General features: G+C 51.4%; 1 protein-coding gene across 9 annotated transcripts in view; it reads right to left on the bottom strand.

The window, feature by feature from the left end:
* Nucleotides 1-22,722, bottom strand: part of HTR2C (5-hydroxytryptamine receptor 2C) — a 391,327-nt gene that overhangs the window by 7,300 nt on the left and 361,305 nt on the right. For all 9 annotated transcript variants that reach the window (XM_025205085.1, XM_025205083.1, XM_025205084.1 and 6 more), the window contains one exon: nucleotides 9,524-9,724. In XM_025205085.1, coding sequence (XP_025060870.1) covers nucleotides 9,524-9,724 — 201 coding nt within the window. The remainder of the gene's footprint in view (nucleotides 1-9,523; nucleotides 9,725-22,722) is intronic.

The following is a 22,722-nucleotide window of genomic DNA, read 5'->3' as shown; positions in this document are numbered from 1 at the left end:
CCTGCTGACACCAATGACCACCCCTCTCTTACCCTGGGTAACAGCTCTCCTGACACTGGCCCCGCATGCTCCCAAAGCACAGGTGTAGCTCACTTATTACAAAGCCAGATTTAGGTCTCTGGTGCAAGCCCATTTTTTTTCCCTGGGTTTGTACAGCCCCGAGCACCACGGCTCCAGCAGCTCTGTAATGAAGCCCCGGTGGCCTTTTCCCTGCTCAGATACCGCGGACGAGCCACAGGGCAGTTAAAATGCCCAACCGCACCCGGCACGGAGGTGTCCTACGTGCCATTTCGGCTGTTTTGTTCTCCGTGAAAGACGCGTCGCAACCTTTCCCTTTTTCTCTTGCTTTTACGTTTTTGCATCTCCCTGTTACCCCAGGGACAGCAGAGGGACGTGGAGATGGAGGGGGACCCATCGGATGACAACCTCGATTACGGTTGTTGTCCTCGTGCCTATTTCTTGTCATGTCTAAGCTCTTCTCCAGCCAGCACTCAGCTCTCCCAATGTTGCTGAATGCCATGACAGACACGGAGGGGCAGATGCTCTTCGCAGCATATCCCCCGTTAATAAAACAAAAGCCCAATGACCTCAGATATCTCTCTGTAAAATATTCAAGACCTGGCCCCAGAGAGACAGCCTTTTGGAAGAAAAACGTCCAATTGTAGAGAGGACAGTCAGAAATTTCGGCTTCAGTGAAAAAGTGAGTTCGGTATCTTGCTTTCTGCAGAGAAAGCCTACCAGACTAATGGAGATTACTGGCACGATAAAGCCCTCAATGATGGATCCTACTAAAAATGTAAGTAATGGCCATTTTTTCTTCTTCTCTCAAACAAGCGAAAGAAAGGAGCACAGTCCTCCGGGGACAGAGCCTCATTAGAGAAAATAAGAGACCGTGTTTGGCTTGCTTTCTTTTGCTGCTTATTTTTCCTTGTAAAATGTTCACGGATGGAAATGGAGGGTGTTCTCCTTTGATCACTAGACGCAGCCCGGGGACACCCACCACAATCCTTCTGCTTCCCCGTCTGAGCCGACGCTCAGTGAAGTCCAGGGGAAGACGTCCGCTGACCCTGGCAAGCTTTGGATCCGCGACCGAACCCCTCTGATGTTTAGCGACCAGCTTCAAGATGACATTTGGGGGCGTGCTCCCCAGTGAAGAACGAGCCGCAGGATGGCTTTCTCCCCAAAAACTCTAGGTCACTTCTGAAAACGGGTACCAGGTACAGTCCTGCTGCGTGCCTCGGATGTGCCCGCAGCTGCTCAGCACGCGCAAGCCGATGCATTTGGGTTGGAGGGAGGAGCGGAGGGCAGGATCTGGACCGCCCGGTGCCGCTGGTTGCCTCATCTCTGCGTGAAGCCCATGGCTGGACTGTCCTCAGCTGTCAGCTTCCAGCCAGGGAGCCTGGGGCGATGCCTAACGTGTCCGACCTACTTTTGCTGTGAACGAGAGTGAAAGCGCTATGACATTGCGACGGCCATCCCGGGATTTAAAAAAACGTATTTGACAGGCTGTCTCGCCACGCCGTGGCTATGTCAGATCAATGGCCCCAAAAACACTGTCCAGCTGTGTCTCAGCAGCTGCTGCACACGTCCACTCAAGACCGCTCCGGGAGACAAGGTGTTAATTTTTCTTGATTCTCCCCAAAACCATTGCCCCAAAAAAAAAAAAAAAAAAAAAGAAGGAGCAAATGATTTTGTTTCCTAACAAGAAGCATCTGGTGAAGGGCCTTGATAAAACTTTAGTAGCAAAATAAAGGCCCGCGGGCAGGAAGTCATCCTGGGGAGATGGCATCTACTCCTGCTAATGAACTGGAAGATGAGAAGGCCGTTTCAGAAACTCAGCTCTTTCCAGACACACAGAAAAGAAAAATTGGGCTTTTGAAATCCTTCAAGTTCTTTGAGACTTGAAATGAGACTAAGCCACCCCACGCCAGAGGCTCCCAGTGTGGCGGCAGACACGTTCCCGTGCGTGACAACAGCAGTGACATACTTGTGCGGCAGGACCAGGTCTGGGTTTGTCTCAGAGAAAAATAATACAAGTCTTGCATTGGTTGAATGCAAGATAGAAGAGGACTGAATTACGCACATACTTAAGTGGTGCTTCTAAGTGAGATGTAATTATTTCCTGTGCATCAAGAAAGCTGTTGGTCTTCATTTAGCTATGATGGAAAGGCTGAATAGCCCAGGCTGGAAGGGACCCTTGCAAATGCCACTCAAGGGCCGAAGAAATGGATGATTTTCTCACCTTCACCTGTCCCCAAAAGCGCCCTCCAGCAAGACCGCACGTGGCCGACTACCCTCCGCACCCGGCACTTGCATCCCACCTGCATGGAGCTCTCATATCACAGGAAGGAGAGGAATTGCTCTGTGGTATCGCCTTCAAGCAACCTAATAAAGGAGGCCAAGGGCTTGCTTTTATCTTGAAGTGTTCAGTCACTCAAGGTATCCAGGTTTTTTAAGGGCTGATCAAGCCAGTAGCTGTCACCAGACACCTGCTATCAGAGACAGGTTATCTTGCTGCAAGCTGAGCACAAAACCCAAAGGAGCAAAAAGCCAAGTCCAGGCTTCTTTGGTGGGAGTCATCCTGCGACTGCCTCCGAAGAGGTGTTATTAACCCACGGCAATCCTCACGGTAGCGAGATCAATGCCCCAGCGTGGTGGACAGACACGAGAGCTTCGCAGCTACTCTACGCAGAGAGATCACGGACAGAAAGAGGAGACGGACGAAGCAACGGGTCTTAATGAGTGGTGACGGAGGCCCAGGAGAGCTAAACGACTGCGGCTGAGCTGGGACCAGAGCCCAGGTCACCCGGGTCCCAGCGGGGTCCTGTACAAAACTGCCCAGAAGCCAACAGGAATGAAGCTTGGGAGTTATTCAGCCCCCTCTGATCTCTGCGGGCTGCTAGGGGAAGCGGCATTGCACACACAGCGTAGCAAACACCCGCTGGTTTGGTCAGTCGAAGGACGTCAACCCGATGACCGCTCTCAGCCCCACATTTTCTGGTCCCGTCCCCGGTGCATGATTCTGTCTCTCCGTGGCTTCCTCTGTCGTCGCAGCACATACTCTGTGAGCCGCTAAAGCTGCGCCTCGAACCACTCAGAGCGTTACCGGATGAGCTTCTGGGCCACACCTGGACTTGGACCGCCGGCAGACCCGGGGCTGCTGCGAGCGGGCAGAGCCTTCACGCCATCCATGGAGATTTACTACCGCTGCTTCGGAGCAGGACCTGCCTGCTCGGAAAGTGCAGGGGCAGCCGCTGCTGAGGAGTACCAGCGGCCAAACCCTGGTGCTCTCCTAGCATGAATGAAGCTGTGACAATTTATATCTGCTGAGGATGCAAGAGAAGGATTTTGGCCACAACAGGGGTCAAATAGATTCAGCATGCCCATTGCCATTTTCAAGCCAGAAGCAATATCGCTGCCTGCCTTCAGCACTGGGGAAAGTGTGTCGTTGCCCTGGATGAGCTTTCATTAATATGCATCGCCTTCACTGTTCTCAGCAATACTATTGCTGCACCTCCCACAGAAGGAGAGCTCAGAGGCAGGATTTTGCAGGAGAATTTATGCTGTTTTCCAGAAGGTGAAACGAGCCTGTTTAACCTTTGCTTTGCTCTTGACAGCTCTTCTATTTATTAAGGACTTTCTTGTCTCCGAATGATGAGCCACGCACGGAAAGGGTCCACCCCAAAGAAAAGGTTCAAGCAAAATCCCGGTAGCATATTTAGACTCCCCATCTGTTGTCCTACCCAATACCCGCGTTCGTGCCAATTCTGTTCCATGCAACATGTGGCCTCAGCCTTGTTTGCTAACTTTGGGGTTGAGTCTGCAAACAGTTTCATGTGCGCACCCTTGCTTCTCCGTGGAGTCCCGCCGGCCGAACGAGGACCCTGCCCAGACCCCGGGAATGCACCTATTTGCTTTAGGTGATATCCTTCCTCGCTGAGAAAGTGCCCAGAAAGGCAAGAATTCAAGCCAAACCAAATCAATCTCAAACCTCTCAAAGAAGGACGCCAGCAAGAGAAGGGTCGGCCTACCCATTTCTAATACCCCACGCCTTGCTCGTGTCTTATGAGCTTGAAAACTATCTCCAAAATCTGGCTGCCTTGAGCATTAGTCCTACTGGGAGGGGTGGTGTCTGGTTTGCTCCCTAATGGGCCTCGTTAGGACTCCTTGCAGAGGTGGGTCCTGACATCCACTGTCAGGATGTGCTCAGTGCTTGGCGTGAGCACATCCTGACAGCTGTGACTACAAGAGAGTCACGCAATCAGCGCTAAGCAGTCACTGACCTATCCCTAAATTGTTCGTATCGCCGAGTCTCACGGGGAAAGCATTACAATGCTGAGGGAGTCAAATACGGGCACGAAGGCCTGTTTAATGTGCTATTACGTACGTGATTGAACCTCTCTGTCTGAAACCAGAGCGGGGATATACCGCGGGCATTGCGAGACAACAGACAGGAGGAGGACGGCCTTGTTCCAACGTAGCATATATGTGCTTGACTATGCACATGCCTGTTTTTCTCCTTTCTTTAGTTATTTGTTCTGTCTTCAAGCCACAGAAGACTTGCCTAGCAAGGTACTTTCTTGAAATGGTAGGAAACCCCCCATGGTATTCACAATTAATATTACATAAACAAGACATGTGGTGCTCTGTGGTTCATTAAGACATAATGTCAGGATGCCAAAGAGAAGTCCCAGCTGCTCTCCGCGAGGAGGAATACGTTCGAGATATGCCAATTACTTCGTTGTCGTGCGGTGCAGGAGACCTCCGCTGTCCCGATGCCAGACGGCAAGAGCGTCAGGAGAGCGGGCCGGGTAATAGATTGCAAGTACGGCAGGCTTCGAAAACGGGCTTTCTTTGGAAGTGGGACGAGGAATGGATAGACGCGAACACCGCAGACTCTCAACAGGAACAGAGAAAAACGGGGGCGCTTCCATTCTCCGGCAATGATGACGATGTCAGATGAATGCCGCTACAGACACAGCAAATGTCATTCCCAACTAGGAACCCGCACGCTCGTCCATGGCCAGGAGGGATGCTACGCAATGCTGCCGACGGGGAAGCTGGAACAGGCCCGTTGCAGCTCTGCCTTCCTCCAGAGAGAGGTGGGTGTGCAACACGCCCGCCGTGCCTGCTACACCCCCTCCGCTCGGACATACCAGACTAACCCCACTAGCAGCTGGAAATGGTGCCCACACACATCACCAGCTCCACAGGCGACAATAATAATACAGGAACCCAAAATGCATTTTGACTTTACCCCTGACCTCTGGCTCCGGATGAGAGGAAAGATGGGAAGTGAACCTGAGCTGGAGTTCATAGGACCCTAGAAAATGAGGGTTTGAAGGGACTTCATGAGTCCAGCCCCTGCTCACACTAGCACCAGCCCCAACTGCCAAGGCTTTGTCTAAACGGATCTTAAACACCTCCAAGGATGGAGACGGCACCACCTCTCTGGGTAACCTGCTCCACTGCTTCACCACCCTCCTAGGGAGAGAGTTTTTCCTAATATCTAACCTCAACTTGCCTTGCTGCAGCTGGAGCCCATTGCTCCTTGTCCTGCCATCTGCCCCCACTGAGACCAGCCCAGCTCCGTCCTCTTTGCAGCCCCACTGCAGGGAGGTGAAGGCTGCTATTCAATCCTCCTCGGTCTTCTCCTCTCCAGACTCAATCAGCCCAGTTCCCTCGGCCTCTCCTCACCAGTCCTGTCCCCCAGCCCCTCAACCATTGTCACTGCCCTCCGCTGGACTCTCTCCAATGTGTCCACATCCTTTCTGCAGTGGAGGGGGCACAGCTGGACACAGCACTCCAGATGTGGCCTCCCCAGTGCTGAATAGAGGGGGAGAATCACTGCCCTCCATCTGCTGGCACCGCTCCTACCGATGCAGCCCAGGATGCCAGTCGCCTTCTTGGCATCAAGGGCACACTGCTGGGTCCTGTTCAGCTTCTTGTCCCCTGTCCCCCCAGGTCCCTTTCTGCAGAGCTGCTGCCCAGCCCGTCACCCCCAGCCTGCACCAGTGCAGGGGATTGCTCCCTCTAAAGTGCAGGGCTTTGCACTTGAGTTGGGGGTGTTTTAATCCCCATCCATAGTTAGTCACACGCGGTAACGCGGCTGACTTGGACGGCAGTAGCACCCTGAAGCTTTGGGGCCCCAACACTGGCTGCATCTTGAAGCTCGTTCCCAGGTTTGCTCCCATGCTTGCTCAGGGGAAGCCCCACATACCTGCTGGGGGATGTGATCGGGCCCCGAAAGGCTCAGAACTGAAACCCGCTACGTATGCTCACGGCAGCTGCAGCACACAGATGCAAATCCACTTCAGGAACCACTACGACATTTCTTTTGAAACCATATTGCCCTGTTTGTGCTTCTTCCTCTATCATATGACAGGACAATAAAATGCACCGAGCGGGTGTCTGTGTGCTGCTCACATCCCGCACACAACTATACGGGAGGCTCTATCTTGCACTAAACCAAACTGGAGAAGGGCAGCACTCCCTAGGCCAGCGCCATGGCACAGGGAGCCAGGAGCCGCAGGTTCAATCTCACGCTCCGGTGCTAGCTAACTGCCAAATAACAGGTTAAAACAATGAATTCCTCGGTCTCTCCATCTGCAAAATAGAGATAACAGCTACTCTCACACAAGCTGCAGGTAAAAGGTTCTCTATTACACAAATTACCACCTTCCTCAGAGGGCATTTCTCATGGCATGCATGCTCTGGCCTCAACCTCTCAAAATTGTGGTTGATGAGAGACAGGTCTGTGATTTTTTTTGTGAATAATGGGATACGTGTGGTCCATGCTAGATGCAGTGCAGTGCAATGGCTAAGGTGGTGGCTACGAAGAAAGGAGGAAGGAATTCATGTCGAACTGTTTCCACTCCACAAACAAATGAAGGTATTTGACGTGCACAAAGTAAGGGCTAGTAAAAGCTGCAGCATTGCTAAGATCCGAGACTCTTTTTCTCTCTTTCTTCTCTTTTTTCAGTTTTGTCAGTTCAGAATACCGCTCTTACTACCCTGGGTCACAGGCGGCTGTCATATTATCCATCTTACCCTATTAAAACATAACATAGAAAGCAGAGATAAAAGGACCTCTGTTCCCATAGGAATCTTCCTTACTGCACATTATTTCTCCTACAGCAATGCACGGATGCCCCAGTCTGGATCAGGCCCACCTCTGCCTCGGGAACAAAAAACAGAAGCAAAAACGCGTCCTAATCCATCTCGCCTCACGTTGCCGTACGGGTACCCGAGCGGTGGCTGTGTGTGTGATCTTCCTGGATGGAGTGAACACAACAGACAATCTCGAGACCTTGTGAACTCTGCTTATGAGAAAGTGAGGCTGCACGTCCCGTTAACTGGGCCCTCTCTGGTTCTGCATTATGGTTTTTTAAGGGCAATTACACTCTTGGCTAACCTCTCATTATCTACAGGTCGCATCAGATCTAAAAGGAAGCATCAGGGCTTTAACTGGAGGCGAACAGCGGCACTCGGTTTAGATTGCCTGACTAAACCACGTTGCAGCCTCTCGTTCGGAGAGCCCTGCACCGTGCTTGCTCGACTTGGCCCTTGCAGGCGAGAGGGAAAGCACCCCAAGTCTCTGATCCTTGTAACCCCAAGAAGTCGTGCCTAGATGACAGGTTGCACAGCCCAGATCTGTGCCTAGCCCTTCATGGCTGCTGGCTGTGCTACTTCCAGAGCAGGGCTTGCAGTTGCCCAGACCTGAATCCAGGGGCTTTGGGCACCTTCTTGTCCTCCGTTTCTTCTTGCAGTCTCCTTGTTTTAAAGTAATACAACAGAAGGAAAGACTGGTTTTGCCACATCCTGTTCCTGCAAGATTACGGCACTCTGGACACGGTCCCTTCCCATACAGAAATCAACAGTACGTCCCCCATCTCAGTAAGCTTGTGCAAGCTGGCACGTTCACGGCTCGAGGAGCAAAGCATCTGCCCTGCATGCTTCCTGCCAGCGAAGTCAAGGACAGTGGAAGAGCCCAAGCCACTCAATTAGACAAACTACAATCAATTCCCCCTTCCCAGTGCTGGAGCAGCGTGCCCTCTCTATTCAGAACAGCTCTGAAGAGGCACTAATGTCCTGCTGTAGAGGGATTTAAACGCATGCTGGCAGTTCAGCAAGTGCTTAAGTGCTGCCTGCATCGCGGACGTACTGAAGATGGTCCTTGCGATACCTGCATCGAGGGCGAAGGTGAATTTTATTTAGCCAGTTCCTTTCTCTTGAACACCACATTTTCAACAGGCTTTTAAGCTCGGTGGTGCAGAGGGGCATTTGCCATGACTACGGTCACATCGTGCAACAGCTCAGACTCCCTCGTTTCCTGTTGCGGAGCATCTCAACTCGACAATCCTCGGATGAGTCAGTTTACCTAACCTCATCGCGGGGCGCTCACGAGAGTCGTGCTCTTTGCTGGGATGGTAGCACACAGACAAGTATGTGCGTCTAATGCCTGTCCCTGGCCCAGGTTGGAATCGGTGACGTGCATTTTTACATCTGTCATTTTCTATAGCTCCCTAGGAAGCCCCTGGCGCCCTACAGACATCGGCACTGCATCCCATTCCAGTGAAAAATAGCTCATTTTGGAGGCAAGAGGCTAGGCTGGTTTAGTAAAGTGAGAAACCAGGATGCATTTTTCATTTGTATACAGCTGAAAGCCACAGCTGACAGAGGGAGAAAAGGACTTTCCGTCACGTGCTCAATCTTGGCAGGCTGCTTCTCATGCGAGCAAGCGAATGTAACGGAGCAGAGCAATGAAGGCCCCGCAAACTCCTCTCACCTACATCTCAATGCAATATTTTAACAAACCTTCCCCGCGTTATTCCCAACTTGGGACTGCAATGCCTGCCACTGCTTCCCCTGGGCCTCCTAACTGAGCCCGAGTTTCCTTGTATTGAAGCAGACACAGGAGGGTCAGTCTTTTCCCTGCTGCAACCTCCCTGTGATGCAGACACGCACGGATTAGCTTTCCGGCCGAGGTGCAGCTAGCTGCGCGACTGCAGCAACCAGAGCTCAGCAGCGGCTGCAAAATCTACCTGAGAAGGGGGATAAAGAGGGGAGCGGTTATCCTGCGCTGAGGGCACAGACGGCTCCCGGGCCTTGAGCTAGCTACTTCCACTGCAGGCACCGCAGTGCAGACACGCTCTCTGCATTGGCTCTTTTACTTGCCGACTCTTTGCTAATGCCACGTCCCTTCCGTAGCTGCTTTATTTACACATGGCAGTTTGATAGCCCCATTAGCTTGTCTTATGACGGTTTATGGCTTTTATTGGCATATTGATATCTATATAGTGATGCTCGGACACGCAAAATAACTGCGCTGCGAGAATCCGTGGCTTCGTGCGGTCACGGGCCAATCAGAAAGAAAGGTTTCTCCTTCCCGGTAGCCATTCACTATATTCAGTCATGCAGCCCGGGTAAATTAATTGGCACGGCCTATTAAAAATCCCCAGTGACAGCTAGCGTAATGCCATTATGCATTCAAGAGAGTTCGAGTGCGAGTCGCGGTGCTTACCTATGGATATGGTCCAAACTGCAGCAATTTTCATAATAGCCTTGGTGCGGGAATTGAAGCGGCTGTGCTCAATGGGATTGCGTATTGCTACATACCGATCGAGGGAGATGGCACAGAGATGCATGATAGATGCGGTTGAAAAGAGGACATCTAGGGAAATCCATATGGGGCACAACTGTTTAGGCAAAGGCCACGCATAATCTGAAACACAGAGAGAAAAGGAATGAAAAGAAAGAGGGAAGAAAACGACTTGGGAAACTAGGCCAGCCTCCACGCTCAAACCATTCAAGTATTTTAACTCAGCGCCATTCATGGAAGGGGTGGGGGGGGAGGGGGGTGTGCGTGCGCGCGCGTGTGTGAATGTGCTTGGCTGGGAGCCACCTTCTGCATTTCCATCCATATGGTCCATGGCTCCAGACATCCAAGCAGGTCTCAAGCAGAGAACGTATGTTCTGCATTTCCCATCCACACGTTCTCCATCACCTGCACGCGCACTGGGTGAGACGCCGTGTCCGGATCACGAACCGTTGCACCTACAATTAGATGCTTCTGTGCATCCTCTCTAATCTGGTTGCATATTTTTCATATCTCCCCCAAACCTGAAGGGCTGCATATCGCACCGCTCTAGTCACTTGGCTCCAGACACCTGGGTAGCCTTCCCCGGAAGGACTCTGACTTGCTTCAAATTCTCCCTTCAAAAGATGTCCTGTCGCTTTCTCGCAAGCAATCTGGCATGTAGCACCATGGCACTGTTAGCGCTGAATTTTGCTTTGCAGTCACTCCCCGACGTGGCTGGTTTTAATAACTGAATAATACTTGCCTGCCTTACAGAGCGGCTGCCGTGATTGATTAGCTGAAGTTTGCAAAGGGTTTAAAAGCTGTAAAGTGCTAGGCATTATTATTTACAAAAACAAGTATCAGCAAACCGAACAGAGTAGATAGGTTCATTTGACTAGTGTTGGCACATAGCTAATAGTGTGGTGTCTATATTTATTTAGCAGTTTATGCTGCAGTGAAGTGCGGGGTGAGAATAAAACTGACCCGGGACGATTCTCAGGGGGCATCGGTATTGAAATCAAGGCTGAGAGAAAATTGACTTTTGAACGAAACCCTCCACGTGTTAATGCCCAGACTGGCTTGCACCAGATCAATACAGCATCTTGCCAACCTCTGTGCTCCCATCTTGCTTATCAAAGTAATGTAATCAATAGTATCCATAGCAGCTGGACATGCGAGACGCTTCTTAACATTTAAATAACGAGGCTCTCCTCCACCAACAGCTAGTTGTTCCTCATTTCGAACATGGCTTTCTAAAGCGTTTGCTGTGGATTAAAACTAGCAGTTTCTAGAGAATCAACATTTTATGAAGAACAATATTCTCATCTTTAATGGAAAAGGCGAACCATTAGACCAAGCTTTGCTGAAACCTTTCCAAAACTGGTCACCTGGGAGAACAGAGACCCCGAGTCGCCTTACACAGACAATCTGAAACACAGGGTGCGTCTACACGTGCACATTTACTGCACAGTAACCAAAATGACTGCACAGTATGGGCATGGGTCTACACATGCCTGCCAGTACTGCACAGTAATACAGCGACTTACACCGACTTGAGTGTAAATTTGATCCCTGCATCATGCATCGATCCCTGCATCATTTGATCCCTGCATCATGCATTGTATGTTGTCCCTGCATCATGCAGGGATCAAATTTACACCCTATTAGTTAGTGCGCAGTAATGCACGTGTAGACACCTTACGGCACAGTAACACTGTGTGTGTGGACTAACCGTAGTCCCAAGTCAGTCCACACACAAGATTAATGTACTTTGATGCCTGCATGTGTAGAGGCGGGCCTATTTCCACTTACTGCGCAGTAAATTTAAGCCAGTGTAAGTGCACGTGTAGACATGCCCGCCGTGAACCAAATTAGAAAATTAAAAACTGGCCCAGTGGCGATCAGAAACGCTTAGCACTCAGAGACGGAGGAAGACAGGTTCGCCCCACTTTACACACATGAAAATGGATGGAGAGCGTGGCTGAGGAGATGGCTGAATGGAAAGCTCCACTTCAGGAACACACTTAGGCACATGCCAAATCTCACTGATACAAAGGAAACTACTCGTATGTTGAAGGTCAGGTGCGTGCTTCGACGGACAAGGTCCTTTGGGTAAATCTGATATCTTCTATTAGACCAACTCAAACAGTTGGTGTATGCTGAAGCACCTTCCTGAACTCAGGAGATGTGGGACCCAGCCTGCTCCCGACCTTGCTGGCACCAGATCAGCTCATATAGCACGTTGCTGTTCTCCCATTCCCTAGGTCCAGCCCAGCCAGCAGGCACAAACGTCGTAGAAATCCCTCTTTCTGGAAACCACCATTTTTAGTCAAGCAGGTCATTACAGGCTTGTTTCCCACCGCCAGTTTGGACACGTATCACCTGAGCTGCACCGACGAGCTCTGGCTTGGATACCGCTCTGTGAATCAGATGCCCACGCTTCCCTCCAAGCGTTTGCTATGTGTGCGACATGTCAGAGTGTCACGAGGGAGCCCGCGCCCTTTGCTGAGCCTCCACCTTGGCGGCACGATATAATGGACGGCAGCAGGATACGCAAGCTGCATCTGATCCTCAGGCCGCACTTCCTAACAATTAGGAAGCAGTGGCTAATCAGCCCTGAGGAGCGAGCTCTCGGAGACCCTTCCTGGCTGGAGCATCTTCAGTGCAAAAGGTGTCTGCGCCACGTGGAGTCAAACAGCCGAGCTAGCTCACGACCAAACCTGTATGTGAGAGGCGAGATCAAATGTAAAGCCTCCTGATCCAGGTCACATTTGGAAACAGCTACCGACTGGAAAACGCGTGCAAAGCTTTAGCCAAGAGCAGCTCGTATTTGCTGGATCTTTACCACATTGCTGGTGCTAATACCAATTCTGTTCCCTTGCTGCCGGCACCGTGAGGGTCAGGAGGTTGGTCCCGCGACTGCTCCTGGAGCAGATGTTTCAGGAAAGAGATTGTGGTCTTCTCTAGGGTAGATCAGCGAAGTCCAGGCTCAACGTCATCAGTCCTAGTTAATCCCTTGCTTGGAGAGGACTCTCTCATGTGGACGAGCATAAGAAGAGAAGAGAGAAACATTTCCAGATGACCGTACGCAGCGGCGGACCCCGTGGCCAGCTGTCCGTGTGGCGGACAGACGGATCCATGCATCCGTCTCTGCTCACGAGGTCCGTGAAGGAACAGCTGCATGCCGTGGGCCGGCCCCTCGCTTTCTGCCAGGCAGACCCTGAGCAGGAAACCCGTGGCGTGACTGACTGTCCCGTGTGCCGGGGGCGCAGGGGGCTCTGGGTGCTGACGCTGTTGCGTGAAGAGGAGTGTGCAATGCCCGCCGACTCTGCAGCATCATTTTGAACTTGCTGTGCGCACCCCTTTGCTTGTACCTGGCTCTCACCCGGGGTGGATCCAGACGGGGTGCAGCGGCATGGTTGCACCCCCTCTTTCGGACTGGACCACACATGGGAGCCCCCAGGGACTTTTTAGAGTACCTAAAGCCAGTGAAAATACTCTCTCCCTTCCCCTTCCTGCTCCAAGAAGCCCCCATCCCACCCCTTCCCCCCATTTCTGCCCTCCTCCTCCTCCTGCCCCGCCTGCCTCTGAGCAGGAAAGGGAAGGGAGCAGTCTCCAACACAGCCAGTATCTGCTTAAACTCCTAACGATGAGACGAGCGGCTTAGTTTCCTAGTAGTTAATCCTTTTACTCATTATTAGCCCGGAGCGCAGGAGTCCAACCCCGTGCTTGAGGCTGCGAGGGCAAGTCCATCCACTCGGGAGAGCGCAACGTCTCCAAATTTATTCTGTGATATTAAAAATGTCACTCTTCCGACTCCTGAGATTCAGCGGCTGCGTATAGCAAACGACTAGGACTTCATACAAAAGGCCATAGCATACAGCCTAGTGACAAAAAACAATTAATTCTCAGTAGGGTCCACGCGAACATTTGAAAATCATCTACCTGAGATACAAAGCCACTAATTTGTGTAAAGAAATCATAATATTTCACTCCATTTGCATTTTGTATGCAATTTAACGGCAGACGTGCCGCGCAACGTGACCAAAAAGGATATAAATGAAGGGAAGAATGTGTTTGTTTTAAGCATATAACCTTTAAGATCTCCTGTTCTCAGCAGGCAACACTCGGAAAGTTTTTTTCATTTCACTTTGAGTTGCAATGGGGATGACGCCCTTCTCAGACGTGCGGGTAGCCGGATCAGTAGCGGACAGACCCGTAGACTCAAGCATTTCTGAACGTTGATGCGCGTGCGTATATGTTTGCAACTTTCGACCAGAGAACGGGTTGCACCCGACCCGCAGCACGCCGCACGTTCGGATGCACGTCTCTGCTCCGTGGCTCAGATTAATCCACTCAGACGCTGCCGAGCACCTCTGCCTCCTGCGTCGTGTATGGACTCGTCAACCTTTCAGGGCAGCGTCTCTGGCCTGGGCTCGTCAGGAAGAAGAGAGAAAAACTGGACGGCACGTGCAGGCGTCCTGGTGATGACACCTAGTGAAACCGCTGGCAGAAAGCTGTGTGTTTGAGGCAACATTTGGCACCGACAGAAGCCAGCCATTTGGAGTCTGGCAACTGAATCCGCCAGCCGCCTCGCTGGCGGGAGAGCGGGCACGGTGTCTGGGGCTGAATCATGAGCAAGGACCGCGAGGTGCATGGGGAGCTCTTCCCCCCTCCTTGTTCCCCGAGCCTTTTTGCGGGACGGTTCGCCGGGGCTCGCTGACATTGCAGCAGCATGCTCCGAGCCTGGAAATGCAGCCGGGTGCCCATCGCCAGTCTCCAAGGTGCTTGAGAGGGGCAGTCAAAAGCCCCCTTCCCCCAACCTCACAAGGGCAATTCTGGCAAGAGGGGAAGGGCTGAGAAAGGTGGGCTCGGGGGCATCTCAGCTGGGGCATATCGTGACGGGACACAGCCCCGGGCCAGCCAACACCTCCTCGGGTGCACCGCAGCCGTGGCAGTTCTCCGACGGCTCTGTCGTAGGAAGACCATGCAAGGAGGCACCATGGGAGAGGCAGCCTGGCTGCGAAGCCCCTCTCATAGGGAAGAGTAAAGGCATGGTCACAACCACCCCAGCCCAGATGAACACACGTGCAACCCCAGCCCGACCAGACACGTTTCCCCTCTAGGACACGTGAACCAGAAATGACATTTCCCATGCAAGAGAGAGACAGGAAATCCCAGTCTGCTTCCATCTCCCACTGACTGTGCCCTGTGACACTTCTCTTCACCTCTTGGTCCCCATCTGTCAGATGCCGACAAAAAGGTTTAATTGCCTTTGGTAGCGCTGCGACACGCAAGGGGGAAAAGCCCCACTCCAGCGCGCTATTAGCTTCACCGTGGAAGAAGCAGCGGGACCAGCCAGGTGAGCAGGAGGTGTCTGCCAGCACAACCAGCACAAGGGAGCAAGGTTAAACCTTGGTAAGGGCAGCGCAGAGCTAGTGCCTGTTGTCCGCACCCTCCTGCGCAGGAGAAACACTGGCACCACAACCTTGGCATGAAGACATCCCTTGCGGCTGCACAACTGAGTGCAATGGCGCCGCACACCTGCCCTCCACAGACCCTACGCCACAAAGCTGAGAGCTTTGCACACATTTTCTCTAGCAAGGCAGGACGGTATTTTGGTCAACGGCCCTGCCACGTGTCTCTAGTGACCAAAGGGAAAAGACCCCACAGCATCCATCTTCCAGCATGGGCATGTTACTAGATCGAGATCTCCTCTAGAAGAAACTGGCTGTTTTCTCTCAAGTGAGGACCACGGGAAGACCTGCCCTTTTGCACGACTGATGTTAACCCCGCTTCTTAGCTCCATCAGTGAAGATGGGTACACGCATCTTCTACTTGGCATCGCAGCATTTTGTTAAAGCACCTCGAATTTCCTGATGTTTGGAGCCGTGTCCCAGCGTCAGGGTCCCTGAAATGGGATTTGTCCTGAATTTGAAAAATCGGTACTTAATTTCCTGTCTTGCCCCCTCGCAGCTGCCCAAAACCTTCCCGCGGCATCAGGGAGTGTGCTGGTGTGCCAGCAGACACGGCAACAAGTGGCCTGATGCGTGCGAGTGTGACTGCTGCGTGTGATCTGGAAGGTGGCTCCAGGCGGCCTCCTCCATGGGAAGGGGTACAGCCACTGCCCCGCGTCCGGGCCATGCCCAGCACACCTGGCTCCCCCATCGCACCGCATTCAGAGAGCGATGCTACTGGTACTGGAAGTTGCATGGAGCCCTCCTGCTCCTGGAGTTGTGTGACACCTGGGACTGCACCCTGGGCTTTGCTGCCCCGAAGCTGGCCACTTTGCATTTCGTTTAGTACCATCGGGCATCTGAAACGGAGAGTCGTGCTCTTTGCTTCCACTTCTGCATACTTATTGCAGCTCCGGTCCGGCCCAATAACAAACAGTCCTTGAAGTTACCCCCGAAACCTGCGGGATGCCATGGTGTTTCGGTGACTCTGGATCACGACGAAGACCTGACCTCACGCGCAGCATTTACTGCACCGGGTAAGAAGCAGAGCGTGTTTAGGCTGCTGTGTTAATCCCTGGATTTCCAAAATCTAACCTGCACCGGCCTGCACCCTACTCGGGTACAACTTCTCCTATCTTGACACTCCTCCAGTTTCATGGAAAATGAAAATATCATTCTCATTTTGCAGCTGCTTCATCTAATTAATGAGAGAGTAATGCCACAACACTTAATGAGAGTATTCAGTCAGCCTGTGTCTGTGCAACCCAATGTCTCTACCACCAGGCAGTCCTCCTAGGACGGCAGCCAGGAGATGCCACCTTCAGTGGATAGTTTTGGGTAGTTTTCCACTTCTCAGCCCGGGGTGGGGAAACAGTCCGGCTATCTCCCTCGCTAAAAGTTTAGAAGCTGCTTTATGTAGCAATAATATATTGCGATTGAAGGGTTTTATATTAACCCTGCTTTCCTATATTCACTTTAAAGTTTCATAGCTGCCATAGACTTTACAAAAATAGAAAGCAATTACCTATGGTTTTAACATTACTGCACTGCACTCTTCTCGAGGGAACTTCAGACTTTAATGATGCTCATTCATCTGATCTGAAAAGCAAAGTATTTCTTAGCCCAAAAGCTCACATCACTCGATGTAAAGCTATGTATTGCTCTTTCACTAATTTCCTTCCGTCTAATTTACCCCCGCAGAAAAGCGATTCAGCACCTGAGAGTCGTACAATGGAGTGCATGTTAAAATCCACGTCCTTCTTGTTTAATCGGCTGCAATTTTCAGCGATTGCCTTCCTCCTTTACAGAACAAGTGACACTCGGGCAGCCCAGCTCCCCGAGTCGGGAGCAGCAGGCCTTGAGGGCAGCGTCGCCAACACCCCTGGTTTTCCTGCGAGTCCGATGCTCGGGGTTTTCTTAGGGGGCTCCTGGCACCAGGGGACAACATGAAAACCATAGATCACGTTTTGAAAAGATATAAATGCCTTGCTCCCACGTTTCTGCAGGAAAGGGGATGGTCTGCAGCTCTAGAGACTCAACAACCCAAAGGTGAATAGAAGAAAGCCCCAATTAATTGCTTTTTAAAATCCTTGTGCTCGTTTAGGACCTGACTTTGATTTGTGAATGCGCGGAGTCGTCGGTACTGCACAAGGAAACACGAGTGTCCGCAAGCTCCTCGGGATGCTAAAACCATCAACCAGGAGGTGGAAGAAGGTAACGTCAATCAGTGCACGTCTCTGTTCTGGGTTTGGAAAACGCAGGGTGATGAATTCACCTTTTACACTGATAAACCCAGTCTCTTCCCTCCTGAACTGGAGAGGGTGCTAAACCACATCCATGCGAGCTAAGCCTTTTGTTTAAACCCATGGGACTGGCTATCCTGTCCCCGGAAACCTTCAAACACTGGCGGCCGAAGAGCGCTCCAAATCATTCGTGTGTTTTTCACAAATCCCTGAACGAGGATGCAGTTCCAGGGGACTGAAAGAGTAAAAAAGGGGCTAATATCACATCCGTGTCTAAAGAAAATGGCAGCACAACTAAGACTAGTTAATAGGGTTGTTTACAGAGAGAAACGTGTTGTCAGACAAACTTGATATTGCCGGCTGATGTGAGCACAAGTGTGGTAGATGGAGGTAATTGTGTAACACGCTTAGACCCACGTGACCTTCCGATAAAACGTGAGGCTTGTCATCGTGGCTCCCATCGGATGGGTCAAAACCAGTCGACGGTCGACTGCAAAACAAAATCACCGTAGGCACACAGCACAACGGGGCCTGTTTTGCATGACCTGGTACGATGCACTGATCTGAAGATGTGTATAGTAACCCAGCCAAATGCACGGCCAGATAATTAGGCACAAAGACCGGGCATGACTTATAAGATGGGGAGTGTCAGTGTATCCCGAATTGCGCTCAGTCTGATACAGGACTTCTGGGCCGTGCCGTGCAAGGGGCCGAACCGGGGGCTGTGGCTGGGAGGGACGCAGGAGATGGTCAAGCAGGAATAAGGAGTCGTAGAGGAGCAGGGACGTCCAGAGGTCGTCTAGCCCGTGTCACCGGCTTCCCATCCACATGGAGCCGTCCCGCAGGCCCCGAGCGCTGCCTTTTGTTCTGCATCGTGGCGCTATCCGTGCACGGTGACAGCATCTAGCGGGGAGAATAACCCACGACCGAGCGCGCTGACAGTTCACCCTCCCCTGGAAATTGCCCGAGTGACAGGCGCTTCCCGACTCCGACTGACAAGTGCCAACCGAGCCGGCGGTGCTCATCCAGGCCTTTCACTTCTTTTCTCGCAGGCTGCACCTGCTAATTGATACATGACTGGATTTTACAGCAAATCCAGCAATTACCCCCATTATGGTATTATGGCTAGCAGCATTTCCAACAGCTACGTTAGATCTTGCTCTCTAATCACCAGGGCAATGACGTGGAGCCTCGAGAAGACGTCTAAGAAAAGTGCAAATTTAAGCCCCGGGCTGATTTAACGATTCGATTCAGAGAGAGGGTGGTGGAGGTTCGTTTCAGGATCAGGAACTCCCGTTGCAGGACTTTATCAGACACGGTATTTCAAAACACCCCTCTCAGCAGCCTGGGGTATTTGCTAGGAGGAAAAAAATGAAAAAACCCGTATTTACATTTCCAAAGACGATGTCTGTATATGCAGAGAAATCTTCTGCGCCCTGCAGCACGGGCTGTCGTTCACTGAGTCCGTATGCAAAAGCAACGCCTCTCTTCCTTGCGCGTACGGGAAATTTGAGCACAGGCGCAGCGATGTCTCGCTTTCAGCTCAAGTACCACGAGTTATCTTCTGGAGCCTGCATCAGTATGCCGGGGGTAGTTAGCAGAGTGATGACGGGATTGAATCAACCGCGTAAATAGCTCGATACAATGACTTCCCTTCGTGCATTTTAACGTGCACTGAGAACCGGTCCCCACAAATGGCAGCGAGACAGAGGACGTTCATAGGGGCTTATCAAACCGGCAGACCCCCAGGTTTATAAAGAAAGTACGTGCTAAAAAAGCGATCTAATGCCCTCGATGTGTCCAGAGAGTTCCCCTCTGTACGTAAAACTTGCTCAGAGGTAAGGGTAAGGATTAAAACGATCCCAATTGCATTTAAACAGCAAACAAGACTGTTCAATCGCTGTCAGAGTGGGAAACAATACGATCTGTGCAGAGAGAGGCCTAACAACGCCCCAATAACGCCCCTGAAGCGAGAAGGAAAACACATCCTCCAAAGCTGCTCCTAGCCACAAGCAGAACCTCGAAAATCACAGGTGATCCATTTTCACCAAAAAACCTCTGCCAAGCCATGCAGGTAATTCATATGCATAATTTGAAAGGCAAGGTCTTATGCATGACATATAACTGCTCAGCCACCAGCTCCCTTGTTTCAAAGCACAAGACCATCTGCTCGGAAGTGTAGGACATGGCAGCGCCGGGGGGGCTTGTGTGGCTTTGGTGACCTGGAATAGGGCAGAGTTGTCCACAGTTTTTCTAGGTCACTGGTCTGATTGCAGCACAGGCCAGTCCTGGCCAAAAGCCATTGGCATCTTGACAGCTCGCTCCTTGGTGGCCCGTCTGCAATGAATCCGTTTCCTCGCCACCCCACCTAGTAAAGAAGCATGAAAAAATGGGCCTTTTGCACCCTGACTCTTGCAGCCCATGTGTTCAGGGTGAATTTAAGACGAGCTTCCACTAATTAGAGTCTGTACAAGGAAAATTACAACGATTTAGACATTTCCCCATGTACAGCATCTAATTATTGGCGGGGGGGTAGGTCTTAAATTCAAAGTCGTCTTGGATTCAGGTAAATGCACTATGTGCATACCGACCATACAGTTGTTCCAATAACTGACATCACCCACGAGACTCCTTGCTTCTTGGACACTTTTCTGCAACTCTGCTCCAAGGGAGAGCGGCTACAGCTGCAGCTACATGATCCTAACTATATGATTAACTACGTTCATTAAAAATGTCTGCTGTTCATAATTTTAAGATTACCCCTAATGGCTTTGTCCATTGCTGTGGCTTTCAATTTGCAAAACACTGAAATATGTGCTGACGTCTCACCGAGCCAGCGGGAAGTAAAAACCTTGGACAAACTGGTGTCTAGAAAAGTAAAGCAGTGAGTTAGCCCGATCACGTGCAGCACAGGATCCCTTATTTAATAGACTGAAAGCTGGGGGAGATGATGGATTAATTTGCTGACTGAACTCTAAGCCATCATAAAGTTAGTGGCATTTTGCTTGTCTGACAAGGTCAAAAGCCACGAGCATCAGCCTTTGTCGCAGCCTGTTCAGTGGGACCGATACGCCCCCGATAGCAGTGGGGAGGGGAACACGCAGCATCTTTGTCACGCAGCGGGTCCACTTTTTTTCCATCCCTTCCCCGGCGCAGCAGGCTTTCAATCTCCATTCCTCATCGGATCTGCTCTCTGCCTCTGGGGCTGTAACATTTTTCCTAGCACGCTTCATGCCACCGTGGGTGAAAAGACTGATGTGAGGAGCTGTGTGGATAAAGCCATTTCCTACAAACAACTTTTGCTGGTCCTACCAAACCCAGAAACTCTGCTACAGATCCTTGAGAGCTGTCTATAGGCACCTGGCCTGTTAGCTAGTCACGTATGCACGTCTCATTTATGGAGCACGCCTGTAGCAGTGCACACGCGCCCCCTCCCGCTCACACCTATCGCAAGGGGGAAAGGGAGAAGCATTTTTGCCTAGATAAAAAGTTCCAGTCTGGAAAAACCAGGAATTATCTCAGAAGGGGAAACCGTCACTGAGGCCCCTGCGACACGTCACATATATTACGCAGCTGACCGGTTAAGTGTGCAACGCATTTAAACTGGCCGCACACACAAAGCGAGACTGGCCACAGGTGCACAGTCATGGCTGCAGAGTTAACTGGTTAAATGTGCTATACATTTAAACCAGCCCCACGTGCAAAGTCATGACCTCAGCTATAAAAAGAGCCAACCAGCTATAAAGTTAGTGCTTGAAAATGCGTCACAACTCTAGAGCTGGTTTGTATCCAGCTTTTCTTTGGATGTGTAGGAGCCAAAACTGGTGATGCAGGGCGAATGCCGCCTCTGCACATCCTGCTGTCCCGCTCAGGCCCCGCTCCCAGAGCTGGGGCAAACGCAGCCGGGCCCCTGGCACAACCGGCGTCGCTGTCATCGGCACAGAAGGGCTTCAACTTTCCAAACCAACTTTCACCTGGACACGACCGCTAGACCTTGTGAGCACCGGCTCTGTTAGACGCTATGGGGGGGCCCTTTCTTGAGGGCCTGTGTGCACGGGGGATGTACTACCTCCAATGCTAAAACAGACAACGTAACAAGAAACAGCGGTATTCCCTTCGCCAGAACAGGCTGCAGGGACCCCAAAGCCTTTCCTGGCTAGCTCTCTGCCCACTCCTGGGATGGCAGGGGGTACCGGCCACCCCCTCTCCCACCCTAACCACCTCCTAACCTAGCCTGAAGCCCCTGGGCTTTTGATGGGGCAAACCTCCCTTTTATAGGGTCAGACATATCTAATGAGCTCCTGGGCAAATGCAGGCTGGAAAGCCCAGAAATGCTTAATGCTGCACTGCTCCAGTTGTTGTTTTAAATAAAAGGCCAAGGCTTTGTGTGGATCAGACAGGCCACAACTCAGCAAGACGTACCAGGTGCCACAAGTATTTGACCTCTTCCAGACACTGACTATAAAGGATTACGGCACGGTTTGAACAGAGCTGGTCAAAGCAGGGAGGCCAAGTTTTATCTGCGGTGACTATCCAATCTGACGATCGCATCGTATGATGTTTAAGGGGCCATGTGCTGCCAGAAGCTCAGTGTTGGAGTTCGTTTTCAACTGATGGGGTTTTGTGCCTTTGCACTGCAGCATGCACAGTCCCGCAAGCCATTCTCATAAGTAACTGGACATGTTTGGGTCAGTCAGGATTGCCATTGAACAGATCCATAATTACCTGAAGAACCGCAAGCCAGGAGTGACTACAAATGCATGGATATCAAATTGCCAGAAGGTTTCAAGCAGGGTAAAAAAGGGCCAATTACCATTTTTATTAATGACTTGGGTATAGGAATGGAGAGCTTCCGGATCGAGTCTGCAGAGGATACAAAAGGGAGAAGGGTTGCAACCACTTTGCAGGATGGGACAAGGACTGGCAAAGACCTCGAGAGGCAGCTATAAATTAAATGTGAAATTCAACACAGAAAAGGTGTTCAGTATCGGGAAGAAATTACCAAACAGGGGCCGTCTGACCTGGCCATAACGCAGCTGCGAAGGAGCTGGGACCGACGATGAATCACCAATTCAACGTGAGTCAGCATTGCGATGCTGTAATAACAAAAGCAAATGCAATTTTTGGCTGCAATACCAGCAGGAAGACATGGGAGGTGATGACACCACAGTCTGTTGGGTCCTGGCTGGGCCTCCCTGCAGCAGTGTGTGCAGCTGTGGGAACTGCTTTTTAGGAAGGATGTCAAGAAATCAGAACGATGCTAACGGGGTTGAAATGCAAGCCGCCACACGAGGCAGAGCTAAAGGAACGAGGTGTCGTCAGTCTGGAGCGGGGACGCGATAGCAATTTTCAAATCATTGCTGCTACAAAGAGGAGGAAGATCAACGGGTCTCCCTCCCCACGGTGTGGGGCACGAGTCGACGGGTTTAAACTGCAGCGGTTC

The sequence above is a fragment of the Alligator sinensis genome, unplaced genomic scaffold (genome assembly GCF_000455745.1).
Source record: "Alligator sinensis unplaced genomic scaffold, ASM45574v1 scaffold1059_1, whole genome shotgun sequence".
Classification (NCBI taxonomy): domain Eukaryota; kingdom Metazoa; phylum Chordata; order Crocodylia; family Alligatoridae; genus Alligator; species Alligator sinensis.
This window is presented reverse-complemented; position numbering and strand designations above follow the sequence as displayed.